General features: G+C 31.2%; 1 protein-coding gene across 1 annotated transcript in view; it reads right to left on the reverse strand.

The window, feature by feature from the left end:
• The window catches only part of LOC122719054 (titin-like), a 68,601-nt gene that overhangs the window by 16,905 nt on the left and 34,288 nt on the right, over positions 1 to 17,408 (reverse strand). Inside the window, exons 16-28 of the mRNA XM_043944581.1 lie at positions 16,764 to 17,118; positions 16,210 to 16,458; positions 15,980 to 16,129; positions 15,385 to 15,714; positions 15,014 to 15,186; positions 14,797 to 14,917; positions 10,616 to 10,779; positions 9,469 to 9,690; positions 8,477 to 8,733; positions 7,876 to 8,039; positions 7,528 to 7,798; positions 6,937 to 7,188; positions 6,541 to 6,673 (exon numbers count right to left, since the gene is read on the reverse strand). Of these exons, the coding sequence (XP_043800516.1) occupies positions 6,541 to 6,673; positions 6,937 to 7,188; positions 7,528 to 7,798; positions 7,876 to 8,039; positions 8,477 to 8,733; positions 9,469 to 9,690; positions 10,616 to 10,779; positions 14,797 to 14,917; positions 15,014 to 15,186; positions 15,385 to 15,714; positions 15,980 to 16,129; positions 16,210 to 16,458; positions 16,764 to 17,118 (2,841 nt within the window). The remainder of the gene's footprint in view (positions 1 to 6,540; positions 6,674 to 6,936; positions 7,189 to 7,527; positions 7,799 to 7,875; positions 8,040 to 8,476; positions 8,734 to 9,468; positions 9,691 to 10,615; positions 10,780 to 14,796; positions 14,918 to 15,013; positions 15,187 to 15,384; positions 15,715 to 15,979; positions 16,130 to 16,209; positions 16,459 to 16,763; positions 17,119 to 17,408) is intronic.

Consider the following 17,408-nt stretch of genomic DNA (forward strand, 5'->3'; position numbering starts at 1 on the left):
AAATATTATATATATATATATATATATTCGTGAGATATTTCTCGAGAGTAGATTACAAAATAAAATCAGTATATTTTGACTTTTAAAATCGAATGTAAAAAAATATTATCCTCGAATCGTTTCGCTTCATCTCCATTTTCATCTAACGCGAATCGCGTTATTTAAAACAAGTTTCAATTTTTCTACATCAACTTTTTTATTCTCGTTTCTTTAAAATCGAAACATATATAATCCTATATAATTTAAAAAACACCATCCTCCATTTCATTTTTTCATCGAAAAACAAACTTAACTCTTTAATTTTCTTATATCAACTTTTGCAGCTGTAAGTTTTAGGGATACTGAACGACGTAAGTACGATTAAGACGAAAATTGACATTGATTTATCAAGAGATTGTCATCGAGAAATGAAGTTTTCAGTATCTCTAATGCTAGAACTCGTATCGTGACATAATGGACCTTCTGAGACCCATCTATCTTTCATCTGTCTCGGTTCGCCTACGATGAAATTTATGCGGACGACACTTCCCGTTACGGAAGAGAGGCGCCATAAACTGAAGCAGAGCCGGCTGCTGCAAGGACTTGTTGCAATGTCATCTTATATAGATCTATATTTACGCGTGTAAAACGGATTCTGGGCGTATAAAAGAGAATCTTTTCAGGAAACACGAAGCAGAAATTCTTTCACACGTGTTTTTGACAATATTTACGTTTTCTCTTGAATTCACAAACGGTGAATATAATATTGCTTTCAATTTTTCCCCCCTTGTTTGTAATAGTATGCAATACGTGTATGAGTAATGGCGCCATAATTTTTAATCGAATTCGAGAGAATTCGTATTTATTAACTAATTTATTAACTCAATTAAATTATCATTTAATTATGAAGTTGGATGTATTACATTATTACATTATTAAATTCAGTGCGATAATTTTTAATTAAACTTTTTAGGTTGGAGATGTGTGCAATATTTTTACGAGTTGGTTAAGCAATAAATAATCGAACAATGATATTTTTATTAAAATTCATACGATAATTTTTAACGAAACATTGATAATATTAATAATTAAATTCAATGGTATTATTTATTACGTTTATTTCATGGATATACACGAATCAACAATAAATAATCAAATGATAAATGGAACGTGGATATTTTCATTAAAATTAATGTGACAATTAAGTTTTATTACCAGAATTGTTGTTTTCTTAAAAACTCTAAATTTTATATTTTTTATAAATATATTTGATGTAATAAATCGAATAATGATTTTATTAAAGCCGTTGTATAATAATTTTTCAATCAATCTTTAGTAATCTTAGCTAATATTTTTTAGTACATAATAATATGCAATTCGTTTGAAAAATAATATTAATTCAGAAAAGATATAAAACAAAAATTTGTATTTTTTATATTTTATAATTTTTACTGAAATTTCATTTAAAATCTTTATTTTTAACAATTCTTTCTACTCTCATCTTTTTTTTAACAAAATTTTACGATCTATATTATACGTTTATTTAGAGATAATGTATCAAACGATATATTAAAGCCAATATAATAATTTTTAATCGATCTTTGACAGAGAGATCTTTGACAATTTTTGCATTATCTATTCGTAAACGATTATTTATGCATTTAAGAAAAATTTCATGATAAATTGAAGAATAAGACACTTTTGCTTAAGCTCCATCGCGTTCATAAGAATTTTATTTCGCGTGAAAATAGCAAGTCACCGACCGGAAACGGGGAGAATAAATTTTCCAAATATATTTTTGACCGATCAATCGTCGATCTCTATATCGCGAAATCGTTTCATTTAACAGCGCCGCAGCTGCAGTTGAAAACAAAGTTGGACGTATTTGGCGCGCATTCGCATTCGAGACGCGTGCAGATCGACGAAAGAACGACAGAGAAAACTCGAACTCGGCCAATATTGCTGTGAACAGGCGCTGACATTCGCGCTTAAGCGTCGACCAGCTCGATAAATGTCCTAAGAGATCGATCGATGACTCAGAGCCGCGGAGATCGCGGCTTTGAGATCTTGAAGACCGATTAGATGATATTTCAATAAACTTGAAAGGAACACTGTTCAATGATTGATTTGACGATAAAATCAGATTTGATTTTTTTTGGATTAAAAGTATCACGAGTATAATAGACAAAGAAATTAAAAATGCTATCGAAGGCTACTTTGACTTTGAGGAAGAAGAACGAGGAAATTATAAATATTTAAAATTTATTATCTTTATTGTAATAAGGATAAATAAAGATAAATTGTAATATGGATAATACTAATAAGAGGAAGAGGATTTGAAATTAGGGATGAAAGGGATGATGTTATTTTTGAAGCAGATCAAATGATGTTTCAAAATTATATAGATGTTTAAATTAAACAATTTTAATAGTTTTTTAATTTATATTTTCATGATCCTTGTGATATATATTTTTGATTTATATAAAAAAAATCTCTACGATTTTGTCACTAGTCGAATAATATTTGATTTTCGGATTGAAAATGAATTTCGGTTGAAATTCGATTGATAGTATGCTAGTTTTTCATGTTAAAATTAAAAAATTGTAGTTATATCGATAAAAATAAGAATAATAATAGTGATTTGAAGAGAAAAGGTTGTATCAAATAGATGTATTTTGCGAGATAAAAAGTTTTTCAAATAGGTGTTAACTAGGTGTCAAGTAGAAAAGAAAATGTCTTCCGTGAAGTAAACAAGAAAGTTAGTATAGGTACATACGTCAAGTTAAAATAATAAAGTATTGTGCATAAAACAAATAAAAATAAGATTGTATAAATGAATTTACAGCTTTTTGCAAATTAGGTGTCAAGTAGAAAAGACAATATTAAATGTCATATATACGACAGATGACAGACTTATGTAATATTAATTAGCAGAAAATAGCACAAAAATGCATAAAGACTCAATTCATAAATGAAGTATTCTCAATTATTTTAATCACAAACTATCTTTTTTATAATATTACATTTCAAATAAAAAAAATTGATATTTCCAGAACGAAACTTGGAAAATACAACTATCACAACACGCTATAATAAAGTTGAAATTTGATATTTAAGATGAAAGAAATATCCAATTACCAACTATTCCAGAAAAAAAGATAAAACTAGACAAATCTATTACAAAAAGGAAAAAAAAAATCAAAATTCAAAAAATCAAATTCAAAAAGAATTTATAAACTAAATTCAATTTCAAATTATATTCGTACAACACAATTTTTTAATATTCCATAATTTTAAAAGGAAAAAAAAAAAAAAAGAAAAATTAATTTCTGCTTACGTTTCAAATGTCCACATCGAACACACTCCAAATCCAAAATAGAAAAATCAGTCGGTTAATCGGTTTGATAGATCGGATCACTTCCTTGGTCAGGAGATTTTCAACGAATACACGGAATAGTCGGGACAAGAGATATCCATGTCACTCGTCGATCGTAAAAACCACGATCTGGAGGGATCGTTGGTGGACGAAGTGGCTATTCGTTGGCCAAAGACACGAGACGACTGTTTTGCCGCCCGTGGTTTTGCACTACCGATCCATCGACGAAGAAAGTCGACTTCGTCAGGAAAAGTGGGGAGCCTCTTCTCCCGCGCTCTTTTCGATAATGCAGATATTATAGTGACGCGGCTACCAAATACGCCTGTTTTTCCGGTCACCGATCGCTTCCGGTTTCTTTTTCGATTTTACATAAGCCTAATTTATTTACTGACAAATAACTTTTCTTCCATTGGAAATACTCTATTTACGTGATTTCGTTCGTGTACTATAAGAATAATTGTGAAATATTTTTGTGTAGAAAATACTTAATGAAAAATACTGGTTTAAAAATATTTTCTCTTGTATTTAAAATATTTTATTCTAATTTTTTTAATTAAACGTATATTTTATTATGAAAATAATTCTGAAATATATGGTATTATGTATGTATGTTTTATGTTTTTATCATATAATAAAAAATTTTTTTTATTAAGAAATACGGAAAATATAAAAAATTAAGAAAAATAATTATTTTTTGCTATACAGCAAAGTAAGTACTTAATATTTATGTTACATTAGTTACATAAATATGTTATATAAGTAAATATATTTACGAACATTTATGCAAATTTAAATTTTTATCAACATCATTAAAAACATCGATTTTAAATAGAAATTTATTTCACTCTTTAAATATCATATATTTTGAATTTTTCGTATCTTTTTGCATATTATATCCTGTTAAATTGTTTTATTAATTTTAATTTATCTTGTAAACTATATTAATTACAAGATTTCACATCTCATCTGCAATAAATAATTATACTAATATGATATAAATATCTATATCACATTTCATATTTTTATCGTAACTTGATAATAAAACAATTTATGAATTTTTAATTACACGATATTTTAGTCTTACTTTTACTAGTAGAAAAATAAAGATTACTAGCAAAGATTGGATATAGAAAAATCTGTACTTAACCTAATTTGTACACGTAATACTTATAACGAATGAATCTAGATTTCAAAAGTGTCAATATTATATTCATACGTCTTTTGATGATTTTCGTTTCAGGTATGCTTTTTAACAATCAGACGCAATTATGATCCATCGCTAGAATGACGTCAACGTATTTAAAATTACTATTAATTAGCATTCGTTGACCGTAGTTTCGCGCGCGCTATCGCCGGAATAAACTCGGAAGAGTTCATACTCGAGACTGTCGATGGAGACGTGAATGGCATATCGCTTGAACTATGCACGACCATATTCTTTCATCGTTTTCTTCTGTATCTCTTTACATCAATTTACTTATTAATCTTTATTGCAAAACGAAAAACAATGACTTCTACTTTTCATCTAATATTTAATAACCTTGTTACATAATTATATTTGATCATTTAAAAATATGTTATGATAATTGGAAAATATTTATATCAAAAAAATTTCAGTCCATAATCATTTGCACTGTATTATTCAATAACTGTGAATCTTACTAATTATAACCTTATTATTGATTTCTGTTATTATCTGTAGATTAAATAGTATTATCATTATTTAACATTAATTCACCTTTTAAATCCGAAGATCGTATAATTACATATTTAATTACACTTTCATTAATTAAAATAAGTAAACCAATGATTATTAAATAATTTACAATTATTGAAAACTACTCCAATTACAATCTTTTTATATGTTTTATATATATATACAAAAAAAAAAAGTGACGTAATTTCAGCCAAATGTTAAAAATTAAGAGATTGAGATAAAATTTCTCTGATGGTAGCATTTCAAGAGTAATTAACAGCATTTAAGAGTAAATTGTTCGTATCGGCCTGTGCCCAATATTTTCTTTTGCTCGTCGATAATCGCGCTACAATACCTTTCGATCTCCGTCCCAAATAACAATACCGTGTACGTATAAGGAGTTTCGGCGGATCGGGGCACACAATTCCGTGTCCATTGTCATCGGGGGCCTTCCACTCGATTGAGCAATAAATTTCTCTCTTTCTTCTGGAGCCGGGTGTCTAACCTCACGTAACTTACTGTTACCTTTTAAAGAGCCGTCCAATATCAATGCCGTTTCCCCGACGCATATAATGCTTGGCCCATTTATGGGCATAATGCTGTATGTTACGTTGTCATTTCTTTTTCGCGATCACCTTGACCCACATCAACACGGCATTAGGGACACGTCATTTCACCAATTGCACAACGCGCCTCTCTTTCGTTCGATCAACCACCCGCCGATCCATGGATCATCTATTCGATCCTCTCGTGAGAATTTTTTTCGAAGTCTAGAGTATGTATATATTATACCCGTTTTCGTGTGGTAATTAAAAACGATTCGTAAAGTAAACGATTACGATCAAATTTATTTATTATTATTATTAATTACGCGTTTTTTTTTTGGATGTGCGATTCGAGATAAATTGCATTCGTACTTTTAACGACGTTACGAAATTATGCGTTCTTCTTATGTGTATTTTAGCTATCTATATAGGTCATATAGCATCAGCTATTACATAGCTATATATTTTTATATTCGAAATTTCGCCTTGTGGTTTTTGATTTCATACGATAAAACACTGAATGTGTAATACTGTAATTGCCGTGATCGTCCATTTTCATAAAGAATCGCGGAGCAAAAGTAGATTTATAGACCTGATACTTTTTTTTTTAATATTCAAAGACAATGATACTTTTATAATTTATCGTTTAAAAAAGAAAATTATACCTGAAATGAAATTAATATTTTTGTAACATCTACAGGAGTCTCTTCGAGCAAATTTTGGAATGGCGATGATATAAATTGATAAAATCTCTCTCCTCAAAAAATTGTACGCTGATCACGTAACGAACGTACAAGTCGTGAATTTCATGCGATCATAAAATTCGTGAACTATTCTAAGATCGTTTATTTTGATTTTTAGAGAGGAGATATATATTTACTACACGCAGGATCATGTAAATTAATCGTGTGAATCGAGTGATGAAAATGCATTTAAGATCTTACTCTGAGGAAATCGCGCAGCCATATCACTTCCGGTTTCGGGTCGCCGACAACCTCGCAGGATATGATGACGGTGTCTCCTTCGATTGCCTCGGTGGATAGAGGTTTCGTGACGAAGAGGGGCTCCTTCGAGTATCTGAGAATTTTTATTGAAAGTAAATCTTTCTTTTTAAAAATTTTTTGATTTTTTTATCTTATGTACTCAAAAAAAAAATTATTTTATTATTAATATTAGATATTTCTTAAAATATCTACTTAATTAATACTTTTACATAACAACACCATCTCCTTGATAATCAGATATAATTATCGGAGTTAATTGAATCTAATTTTAATATTTATCTTGAATGAAAGGATGAAAAATAATCGTCATTGAGATGAATATTATATCGAACTCACGGTATGCCTGGCGTCGATATGACCGTCAAAGTTGGCACTCCATCGACGGACACCTCATCATTTTGCGATTCAGCGCCAATAATGGCGACCCGTGTCGATGTCTCGGCGCATCCAACCTCGTTCGTGGCTGTGCAACAATAAACACCGGCATCCCTTGCTGTGACCTTGCCCAAGGACAGCTCGACCGTACCGTCGTGGTTCAAGGTCATCACTGCTCTTCTGCTTGGCCGCAAACGAATTCCGTCTCGATGCCTGAGTACGAACATATCGAACAATTCATTTTGATAAAAATTTGATGTCATTCGATATTTTACACCCTATTTAAGTGTGAATTTTTAAAAATCTAAATTTTACTTGCAAAAACGAATTCTATATAATACAAAAAAAAAAAAANAAAAAAAAAAAAAACATCGAGTTATATTATTTGGGCAAAATGAATACAAAAATTTTAACAAAGAAAATAAAATGATTTTAAAAAGTTGATCTTAACAGATGTTTTGTTTCTTCCTTTTGTAATTATCATTTTACCCATGTAGAATTATGAAAATTATCATCATCATCAATCCCCCCTTTCCAATTATAGATATTTACCATACGATACCGACGCTGGGATACGCCTCTATTTGAGCAGTCATCCGCAGATCTTCCCCTAATTTCACAGTATAAACCGGATCCAGGCCGCACAGGAAATCCGGGGCTATGTAGGCGCGAATTCCTTTGTCCACGACCAGGATGCACCGGCAGGACACCGAGCCGCTCGCGTTCCTCGCCATTACGGTGTAACAACCGGAGTCCTCGAGCATCGAGTGAATGATTTCCAACGTGTGGAAATTCGAGTCGTTGTTCCAGAATACGTGACGCTCTTCAAGATCACAGAGAACGCTTTTTCTTTGCTTGATTTCGAATTAAGAAATTGGTTGGCAAAGAGAGTATATTTACCGTCTTGTCGAATCTCTGCGTTGTCTTTGTACCACGTGACCTCTGGGGCCGGATGCCCTGCCACTTGACACGTGAGTCTCACAGGGTAAGACATTTGCACCCTTCTATCCCGAATTCTCATTGTGAATTGGGGTGGCCTGTCCTCCGTTTCGTCCCCTAAAGATCTGTGATATAAAAATTTTACATCGACGTACTTACAAAAATTATTTGCATTTGTTATTCTATTTATTATTTATACGATTTATTAGTTGTGAATTACGTTAATTTTCATTAATTATTTATTTAAAATTTGAATTTTAAGTCAGGATTAACATTGTGTATATATATGAATTAAAAGAAACTGACAACGATATTAATAAAAATTAAAAAGAAAATACGATCGGTAAAAATATTTTTTCTTCAATTTATCATTATCACCCTTCTTTATATTTTCTCCTTTCTTAATCTTATCTTAATTTATTCCACGATATTTTTCGAGGATTAAAATTCCTGCTGGCTGGAAATTAGTGGCTAAAAAGTGTTACAGAGAATTTGCTGCAATTCACTTTCACGTAAATTATGTACTAATTTAAACGCTGATCTCGGTGTCGATTATTTATACCTCGATTTAAATTTTTCATCAGCCTCGATGATCTTTGGATCATCGACGACGAGCAATCTGGCGAAAGACGAAACCTTCCCGACCGAATTACCCGCCTCGCAAACGTATCTTCCACTATCTTTCTCTTCAACGTTCTCGATCGTGAAGCAACATTTGGACCCGCTACGAGAGATCGACCACTTGGGATCACCGTTTGAGTCATCGATTTCCATCGACTCGTAGTACCATTTTATGTCCACCTTTGGGTCAGCCCGGATCTGTAAAGTTTTACACAGATTCATATAGCCAGTCGTAAGAATCTTTTTGATGATAATTATTTTCTCTCTCTTAAAAAACAAGGAAAAAGAAATTTTATAAAATTTAAATTTTTCACTGGAACTTGTTTTTTAAACTATAGAATTCGTGGCAAAGTTTGATATAAATGTTTTTGATTTTTTCATTATTGAAAAATACTTGTTCAGTGTAATGTATGTACTTTATGACACACTGACTTGAAACGACAGTTTTACGTTTTTATGGACGTGCCAATGTAAAAAGGAAGAAATAATTTAAGAAAAAAATAAATTTAAAAACTGTCTTCTTAAGTAAAATATACATGATCACAGTTGCAATTCAAATGACAAATTGTATTATTAAGATCAATTTCGTATTTTAAACATAACAAATTATAGATTTATCTTGTTTATTATTCACAGCAGAGAAACATGTCAATGGAAAATATTGTGAAAAATAAAGAAAAAGAAAATAATTATAATATAGATATATATGGTACATGTAAAGAAATTGTAATTAAATTTAAAAATTCCTTTGCAAAATAATTTCTGTAAATTTCCCTTCAACCATCATCTGATTAATTATCCTCGTTGTTCCTAGCTGCCACGATTCCAAATTTTACTCACGCGTGAAAATCGTACCCGTGTGTCGAGTTTAATAATAAACAGGGCGAAACAAAAGTGGGAAACGATTAGCTTGGCTAATAATAGTGCACTTGCCTCGCACTCCAATTTGACCGCGCTACCCTCGAGAACTTTCAATTGTCCTGGAAGGATCTTCGTGAACTCTGGAAGGTCGACGGTCTCGCTGACCTTGACGGAGTTCGTCATAGTGACAGACTCCCCCCATCCATAACGATTTCTTGGAGTCACTTGGAACTTGTACTCGCCTCCAGGCTTCAAGTTGAACGCGTCGAACGCGTTTATCGGTGTCATCCCCAGCTGATATTCGGATAAAATCGATCGAATTGCGATTGAGAAAAAGAATCAAAATAGACGAGAATAATTGGAATAAAATTAATTGAGTATTGAGGAACGAATTTGTGTTTGGAAAAAGAAGAGGAAGAGGAATAGTTAAAAGTAGAATAATTGAAATAAAATTAATTACAAGTTGGGATAAAATTAGTAATTAAAAATCGAAGAACAGTGAATTTGTGATTAAAATCTTGTACGAGATAATTAATTGAAATTTTGTTTTTAAATAAGGAGGAGAATGATGATTGAATAAAAGTTTTCGTTTTGAGAAAGAAGATGAACTTAAATTAACGATAAATCGTTATTAGATTTCTTGCAAGCCTTCTATTATATTATTTTCTTCTGTCAGAAAAAGAAAGAGACGCAGAATTTTATTCTATAATAAGGAAAAAATCAATAATTAATTATCTTGATTCGATAATACCGATCGTAAATAAATTAATTATTGATTAAAGAAGCTACTATTTAACATGACAATAAGATATATCAATGATAAGTAAATAAAATAAAATTTTAAATACATATAATTTCTGAAATGGCATAACATTATAGATATATCTTACTTGTTCTCCTTGAAAAGTGATGCATAATAACACAGAAAAAAATAAAAAACTCATGTTATTGCATAAAAATTCAGAATATCTAATTTTAATGTATGAGACCTCGACGTGTCAACAAGTTTACTTCTAACGTGGCACGATTCTCGCTTTGCATACATTATACCAACTGGTATTTGCATTACCATTATTGGTACTTTTTTTTTTTAATGCTTAATATCTTTGAAGTTAACTTTTAATTTAATATTTGATTTTTCAATTTCTTACGACACGTGCTGCTTAACTTTTTGAAATCTTATACATATCGAGGGAATGGTGAGCAAAAACTATGATACCTCGACCCATCGTGCACCGCCATCACTGCCCAACAACCAAGCATCAACTCTGTAAGCAATGACAGGCGCTGGTCCTCTTCTTTCAGCTTTTCCCCAACTTAAGGATAGCCAATTCTTTCCCCCGTCAACTACCACTGGCTCGCTTGTAATCGGCCCTGGAACATCTAGAATGGGGACGAAATTGGAATTGAATTTGAACCGTGAAAAATTTATAAAAATTATTCTGAACAGAAAGAATTACAAGAATTTTATCTATTTGTTATACAAATTTTCATAACTTTCCTATACAAAAATTCTGATTCTAATATCAAAATAGTTAGATTTTCAAAACTGGCAAGTATTCATTCTTCTGATTCGAAACCAAAACTCTACGAGAACTTAACACTCCCAAATACCAAAATAGAATAATACATCTTACTAATAATATTTGAATCTTATGAAATGAATCTCTTACGTTGAATTTATAAGTATATATTGAACTTGATTTTATTACTAATAATTGCATTGCCATATATTACAGCGTAATCACTGTTTAATGATGATCTCACTGTTCAACTCGAAGCAAGTACTGCTTACAATCTTCTCGCCACTTGAAACAATCCAAGACAAGATAAAAATCGCGTTAATTTTAAAAAATTTCTCTCACGAGAGGATCGTAAACAGTTATTATGTCACAAGATATATTTCAAAAAGTACACAAATTTACTTTTCACCAAATTCACCAATTCTTCTAATTTAATAATCTAACCTCTATGCCCATAAAGATACTCCAAAAAATCCGTGATCAAGCAATCCTTCTCGGACCACGACCGCCTCAGGCGGAAGATCGTCATGTCCTCGTCGTCGGTCACGACGATCCCATGATCGTGCGGCTTCATTTCACACCCTTCTCATCATCCCGTCGAAACGGAAGTGTTATTATCCTTCCACTCGAAAAATCCCGCGTAACTTTCAACCAAACTTCCAAAAATCGTCGACACTACTCATTTTACCACTCGCAAGATTCGCGCCGCGATTTTTTCGGGAGGGGGTGGGAGGAGGAGGGAAAAAAGAAAAATGTCAAGGCGTTCGTATGTTTATTTGCCTTGAAGCCTCGCCTCGGTAAAAAGTGGGATGACGTACGAGATGACTCGCGTCCCGACGCCGACTGAATTTCGAATTTGTGGACGGTGGAGGATGTTGAGGAGGGGAATCACCGAAAATAACCCGAGTGAGGTGTTCCCATCGGTGCAGGTACACGTAGGTGGTGTATTACAACTCGATCGTTACACTTTGTTGGAATTTGATTGTCTCTTGTTTCACGGATTCGATGGGATCGTCATATGGCCGATCCACTATCCACTTTGTATCCAATTTCTCGCCAGATTTTGACGACGAGTTGACGTTTATTGTTACACTATATTGTTGACTCGTTGGCAATTATGCTTGCGCATTATGGCATTGACGATGATTTAAAGCAACAGCTGTTTCCAAATGTATTAAATAAATTCAGTTCAGCGGACAGATATATTTTGTCAATATATGTACATGTGCGCATTTTTGGCCAACCGTTTTTTGGATTATTTTAATTTTGTGGAATTGAGTTATTCTGTTTCTTTTTTTTATCTCGTCTTGGGTGAATAATTGTTATTATTTGTAATTTTTGTGAAAAATATTGCTTTATTAATTGTATTGATTTTTAAGGTATTTAATTGCTTTCTTGAAAAGAATGAATTTTTATTTCTGATACTTCTCTCTCTCTCTCTCTTTTTCATATTCAAATACTTATCAATTTCATGATTATCTGATCGTTGCTGATACAATTTCCAAATGTGTTTAAAACGAATAAAAAATAATTTTATTCCCGGTTATTGAATCTGGATTAAACTCTATTTCTGTTACTTCTTTCCACGAGACGAAAATTTGTTTATTATTATTATTATTATTATTATTTTTTTTTTTTGCTTAAATTTATAGAGAAGAGATGTATTTGAAAGTGCGCTGCCTCTAAAATTACAAGTTCCGTAATACGATTTAGAATCTGTTTATTTATTGAATGGCCTACTTTGTAGGAATCAGGTGTTCCTACAGTTCGCTATGTTTATTTTTGTACGTTTTCTGGCGATTGGGGGAAGAACATTATCATTAAATAATCTATTATAATTTCTTATAGAATATTTAATTTTGCTATAATTGTTTTCATATAAATAAATACGAATAAATATAAAAATGAATACAAAAGAATAGTAATATTGTTACAATATCTGAATATATAATCTAAACATAAGATTTATCGAAATATTATATCAAACATTTTATTATTATACATTTTTATTCAAACATTTTTATCTATCAAAAAATTTAGTGCAATTTCACTAGACAATTTAAATGATAAATTAAACGATATACAAAAAAGACTTTGTATATTATTATTTTATAAAGAAATATTTTATAAAATATTTATGATAAAAGTTTATGCGTATAATGGACCATAAGTAATTTATTTTTTAAGTAAATTAATATTCAAAATTTCAAAATTTTATTAAATTTTATTAAAAATATAACTTATCATACAATAGAGATTTTTTCAAGTTTTCCATGAATTAATGTATCATTAAGATATTCCAAAATTACAAAAATTATATTTCTTTTATCTTATTCATCATTTCAAATAAATTATAATTGCTTCATGCAGGTCCAAATTTTAACCAAAACGAGGATTTTCGATTTTAATAATAATAAAAGCTTGTCAATCGAGTACTTGCGTAAGGATTTGTCTCTTGCAATTTAGAATCATGCAAATATTTGCATGAAATTAATTTACAACAGGCCTCGAGACCTTTGGGTCTAATTTAAGAATCGTGATTCCCTTCCAATCTCTGTAAATTCCCTGTGTACGCATTTAATCATGCCATCCGAGTTTCTTCTCTGTTTCATTGTCATTGTGATGTATTACATTTATTTAATATACCGTTTTATATTTTAAAGGTTTGGTCAAGGAACCGTCACATTTGGCTCTGTTCCAGCATCGAGTTCAAATATTCGAGTGAATCGAAATATGTTTATAATTTTATTCGAACGATCATCACGTTTCAGTTGAAATTTATTTTATTATTTTTTATTGCAATTTTTGTTTTAAATGTCATTGGAAAATTTAAGGCTATCCATTTGATATATGATTTACATTTGCATGTAAACATATTTTCTTTGTTTAATCAAAGAATTTTGGCGAATTTTCAAAATATTCATCCTACAATTATAATTAATTAATTATTAATTCAAATCATTTCTTCGTTAAAATATTTCAAAATTTAATAACAATCTGAAGGAATGGAATCATAATCATCCATCTTCTTGTGATTAAAAAAATATTTTGCAATAATTTTATATATACAAATGAAAACTATTTTTCGGAAATAATGTAATTGAACATTATTATGTTTCACTTGTTTGTACAAAATCATTGTGAGAAAATTAAACGTATAACTATATTTTTGATATATCATTTAAAATTTTCTAACAATATATAATTCATTAGAAAAACTACTAACAAAATAGATTAAAATAGATTAGCTGTATTTTTCTCAAAATCTCAAAAAAACTTTTGTTCGTAGATGCTTGAGAGAACAAATTTGACATATGATCAGCCTAGACATTGACGTCATTTCATAAAGTCATGATCCAGGTCTCGTTTGGACTATGTCCACTTAAATCTGAGCCAAATGTATGAGTAAAATCCCAGTTACTGTCATAGAACTTCTAATTATAATTGCTTGATTATACGTTTTAATGCAATTAATATTGCTTGACATTTCGATGTGATAGAACCGTAAAATTATTCACGATTTTGCAAAGAGATATTCACGAAAAACTATTATGGGGAGGGCATAATTTTCAAAATCAAAATTTCTTTTTGTTATTGTTAACAAATATTGATTATTAAATGAATTGTCATCGTTATCAATGTATATTTATTCAATTCTAATAAAAATTATATCTCAAAATGAATAATTGTTACAAGGTATTTATAAAATTCCATTAATTCTAGCTATGTAAGTCATTTGTACGAGTAAAAAGAAATATATTTTTAAGATTCTCTAGTAAAAATGACTTTACACTCCTTAATTCTCAATCCTCCAATTGATTATAGCAATTTAATTTCCTTTTCCTCATTTTCAAATTAAAACAGAACAAATACTTACTCCTCACGTAAGAGAGTTCCTCGTCACGGCTCTCGCTGGACAAACCAAGAAAACTTCCGGTCTCGGTGCGGCTGCTCAAAGAACTCCAGTCGGGTGTCAGTGACCTGGCACGTTGTTTCACCTGAAACAAACGATCATAATAAATGTATAGACATCTGCAATAAATATTCAATCAGATACATCGAAATTAGATACATCGAATTAGAATTAAATTCACCTTGATCGAGAAGAAACTTCTGTCACAACCGTATCTGTTTTTAACCAGAATACAGTAAGTGCCTTCGTCCGTTGCTACCACTCTCTTCAATGTTAATCTCACGTAATCGTCGATCGTTTCCTTGTGAGATCTGAGACCGTCCGTGATATCTTTCAATCCTTTCATCCATGTAACTGAATTTAAGCATATTAATTGTTACAGGTAAATCGAGTCACGATAATAATTTATTATGTTCGAATTATGATTGAAAGACAAAAATGTCCACGAGACACGTCTCTACCCTGTCAAACTTTACAATTGTTATTATCATTGTTATTTTATTAACTTTGTAATCGTTGTTGCTATTATTTCTATTATAAAGAGTATATCACCTCGAGGTTTGGGAATTCCAGTGACCCTGAACGAGACACTGACGTCCTCTCCAGAATTGACCGTGATCGATTTTTCCGAGGGCCTCGAAACGAACATGGCCGGTTTCCCGCCATCGATCGCACTCGGCGAAATTACTTCGACCGTGGCAATGCTGTCCACGTGGCCGTAAGCGTTAATCGCTCTGCAGATGTACGTGCCTTTCTCCGATTCGGTCACCTCGGGCAGAACCAACGTGTGAACACCGGATTCTGTAAATGTCTTCGCTTTTGCGATCGAGACTGGCTCCCGCCTTTCGCCGCGGAACCACCTGACTTCCGGTGCCGGTACGCCTGTGATAATTATCCATTATTTGTTCTTTTAAAAATTTGTCGATATTTTTACACAATTTATTAGAATTGATTATCATAATAATTATTAAGGGAGTGATTTTGCACAATATTTTTGTAATGATGTTAATTATTTGTTATTATGAATTATTAATACATTTCATATGTAGAAATTTTAAATATTTTTATATTAATTATTTTTCTCAAAACGAAGGAATGTGAGTTCTAAATCTCATAAATTTTACTATTGATTTTAATTAATTAATACCTTTGACCTCAACTTGGAGGGCAATGGTGCCTCCAGTGGGAACACTATAGTCGCTCAAATAACTGGAGAATCTTGGCCTTTTGTAAGTTTCAAGGCTGAAGTAATCGTCGAACAATTTCTCGTGTTTATTCACGATTCGTCGATCTCGTTCTTGAAAAATACGCGTTTTTAAAATGATTTTAAGTAAAGTAAATTTACTCAAAGATATTTAATTAGGAATAACGTGTTACCATTGAATTGAACTATGTGCGATATCTCTTCGGTTCGTAGATCGTTCATCGCTCTGCAAGTGTAACGACCATTATCCGTAGATTTAGGCGCAGCGATCTCTAATCGATAGATACCATCGTCCAGATAACTTTGTTTGTAACGATCGCCTCGAAGAATGCAACCGTCTTTCAACCATGAGATGACAGGTGTTGGGTTGCCACGAACTCGACACTCCAGGATCAATTCATTGTCACATGATCGATAAGTATCTATTATATTAATACGACAATACTGTGAATATAAAAATTTATATTTTCAAATTTTATTACAATTCTAACAATATTATTTTACATACAATTACAAAATCTTATATAATATATATAGTATCTATATATAGTAATCTGTAAGTATCACACTTAAAAGTTTTGGAATTTCTCTAAAATGCAACAGTTGCAAAATTCATGCAAAAATTAGTTAAAAGATAGATCTTGACGTTAATTACACTACGTGTAATTCTTCTTAATATTTTTTTTTTTTTACAAATATTCAGCGGTTAGAACACACGATTACTCACCTTTGATCGATCTTGTGAAAGTAGGGGGTGACAATGTTGGTTGGAAATCGGGGTAAACTTTTAACGCGGATTCGGTGCTCGCGATTCCATGAACATTCTCGGCAACACAGGTATACAATCCGGAATCTTCGGGGAGTGGTTCGTGCAATTCAAAGTAAGCCATACCGTTATCGAATCGAGTTTTATATTTGTTCGTGGTTATGTCGAGTTTCTCCCCATCCTTCGTCCAGTAAACCCTCGGCTCCGGATGGCCAAGGACGGTGCAGGTCAATCTCGTCTTCATACCAACCCCTACGGTCCTATTCGTCAATCTCGTGCAGAATGACGGCTTCTTTCCTTTCTCGCGCGGAGCAAGCTGTAAGATAATGTTAAAATCATTTTTAAATAAATTTTCTTTTGACATTTAAATCCTTTTTTCGATATTTGACAATTTTTTTTTATCATTCTTCACGAGGTAATCTCATTCTTGGATTTTATATAGGCTTGAATATATGAAATTTTTTAATATCTTTGAATCTAATTTCTTGAATATTCTTAGAACAATAAAAATTATATATATTTACTTAACAATAATTTTAATTATTATTAATATTTTATTTATAATATTATTAATATTTTATTTCTTATATATTAATATATTAATAT

This window comes from Apis laboriosa, unplaced genomic scaffold, assembly GCF_014066325.1.
Source record: "Apis laboriosa isolate Shangri-la unplaced genomic scaffold, ASM1406632v1 scaffold69_cov144, whole genome shotgun sequence".
Lineage (NCBI taxonomy): Eukaryota > Metazoa > Arthropoda > Insecta > Hymenoptera > Apidae > Apis > Apis laboriosa.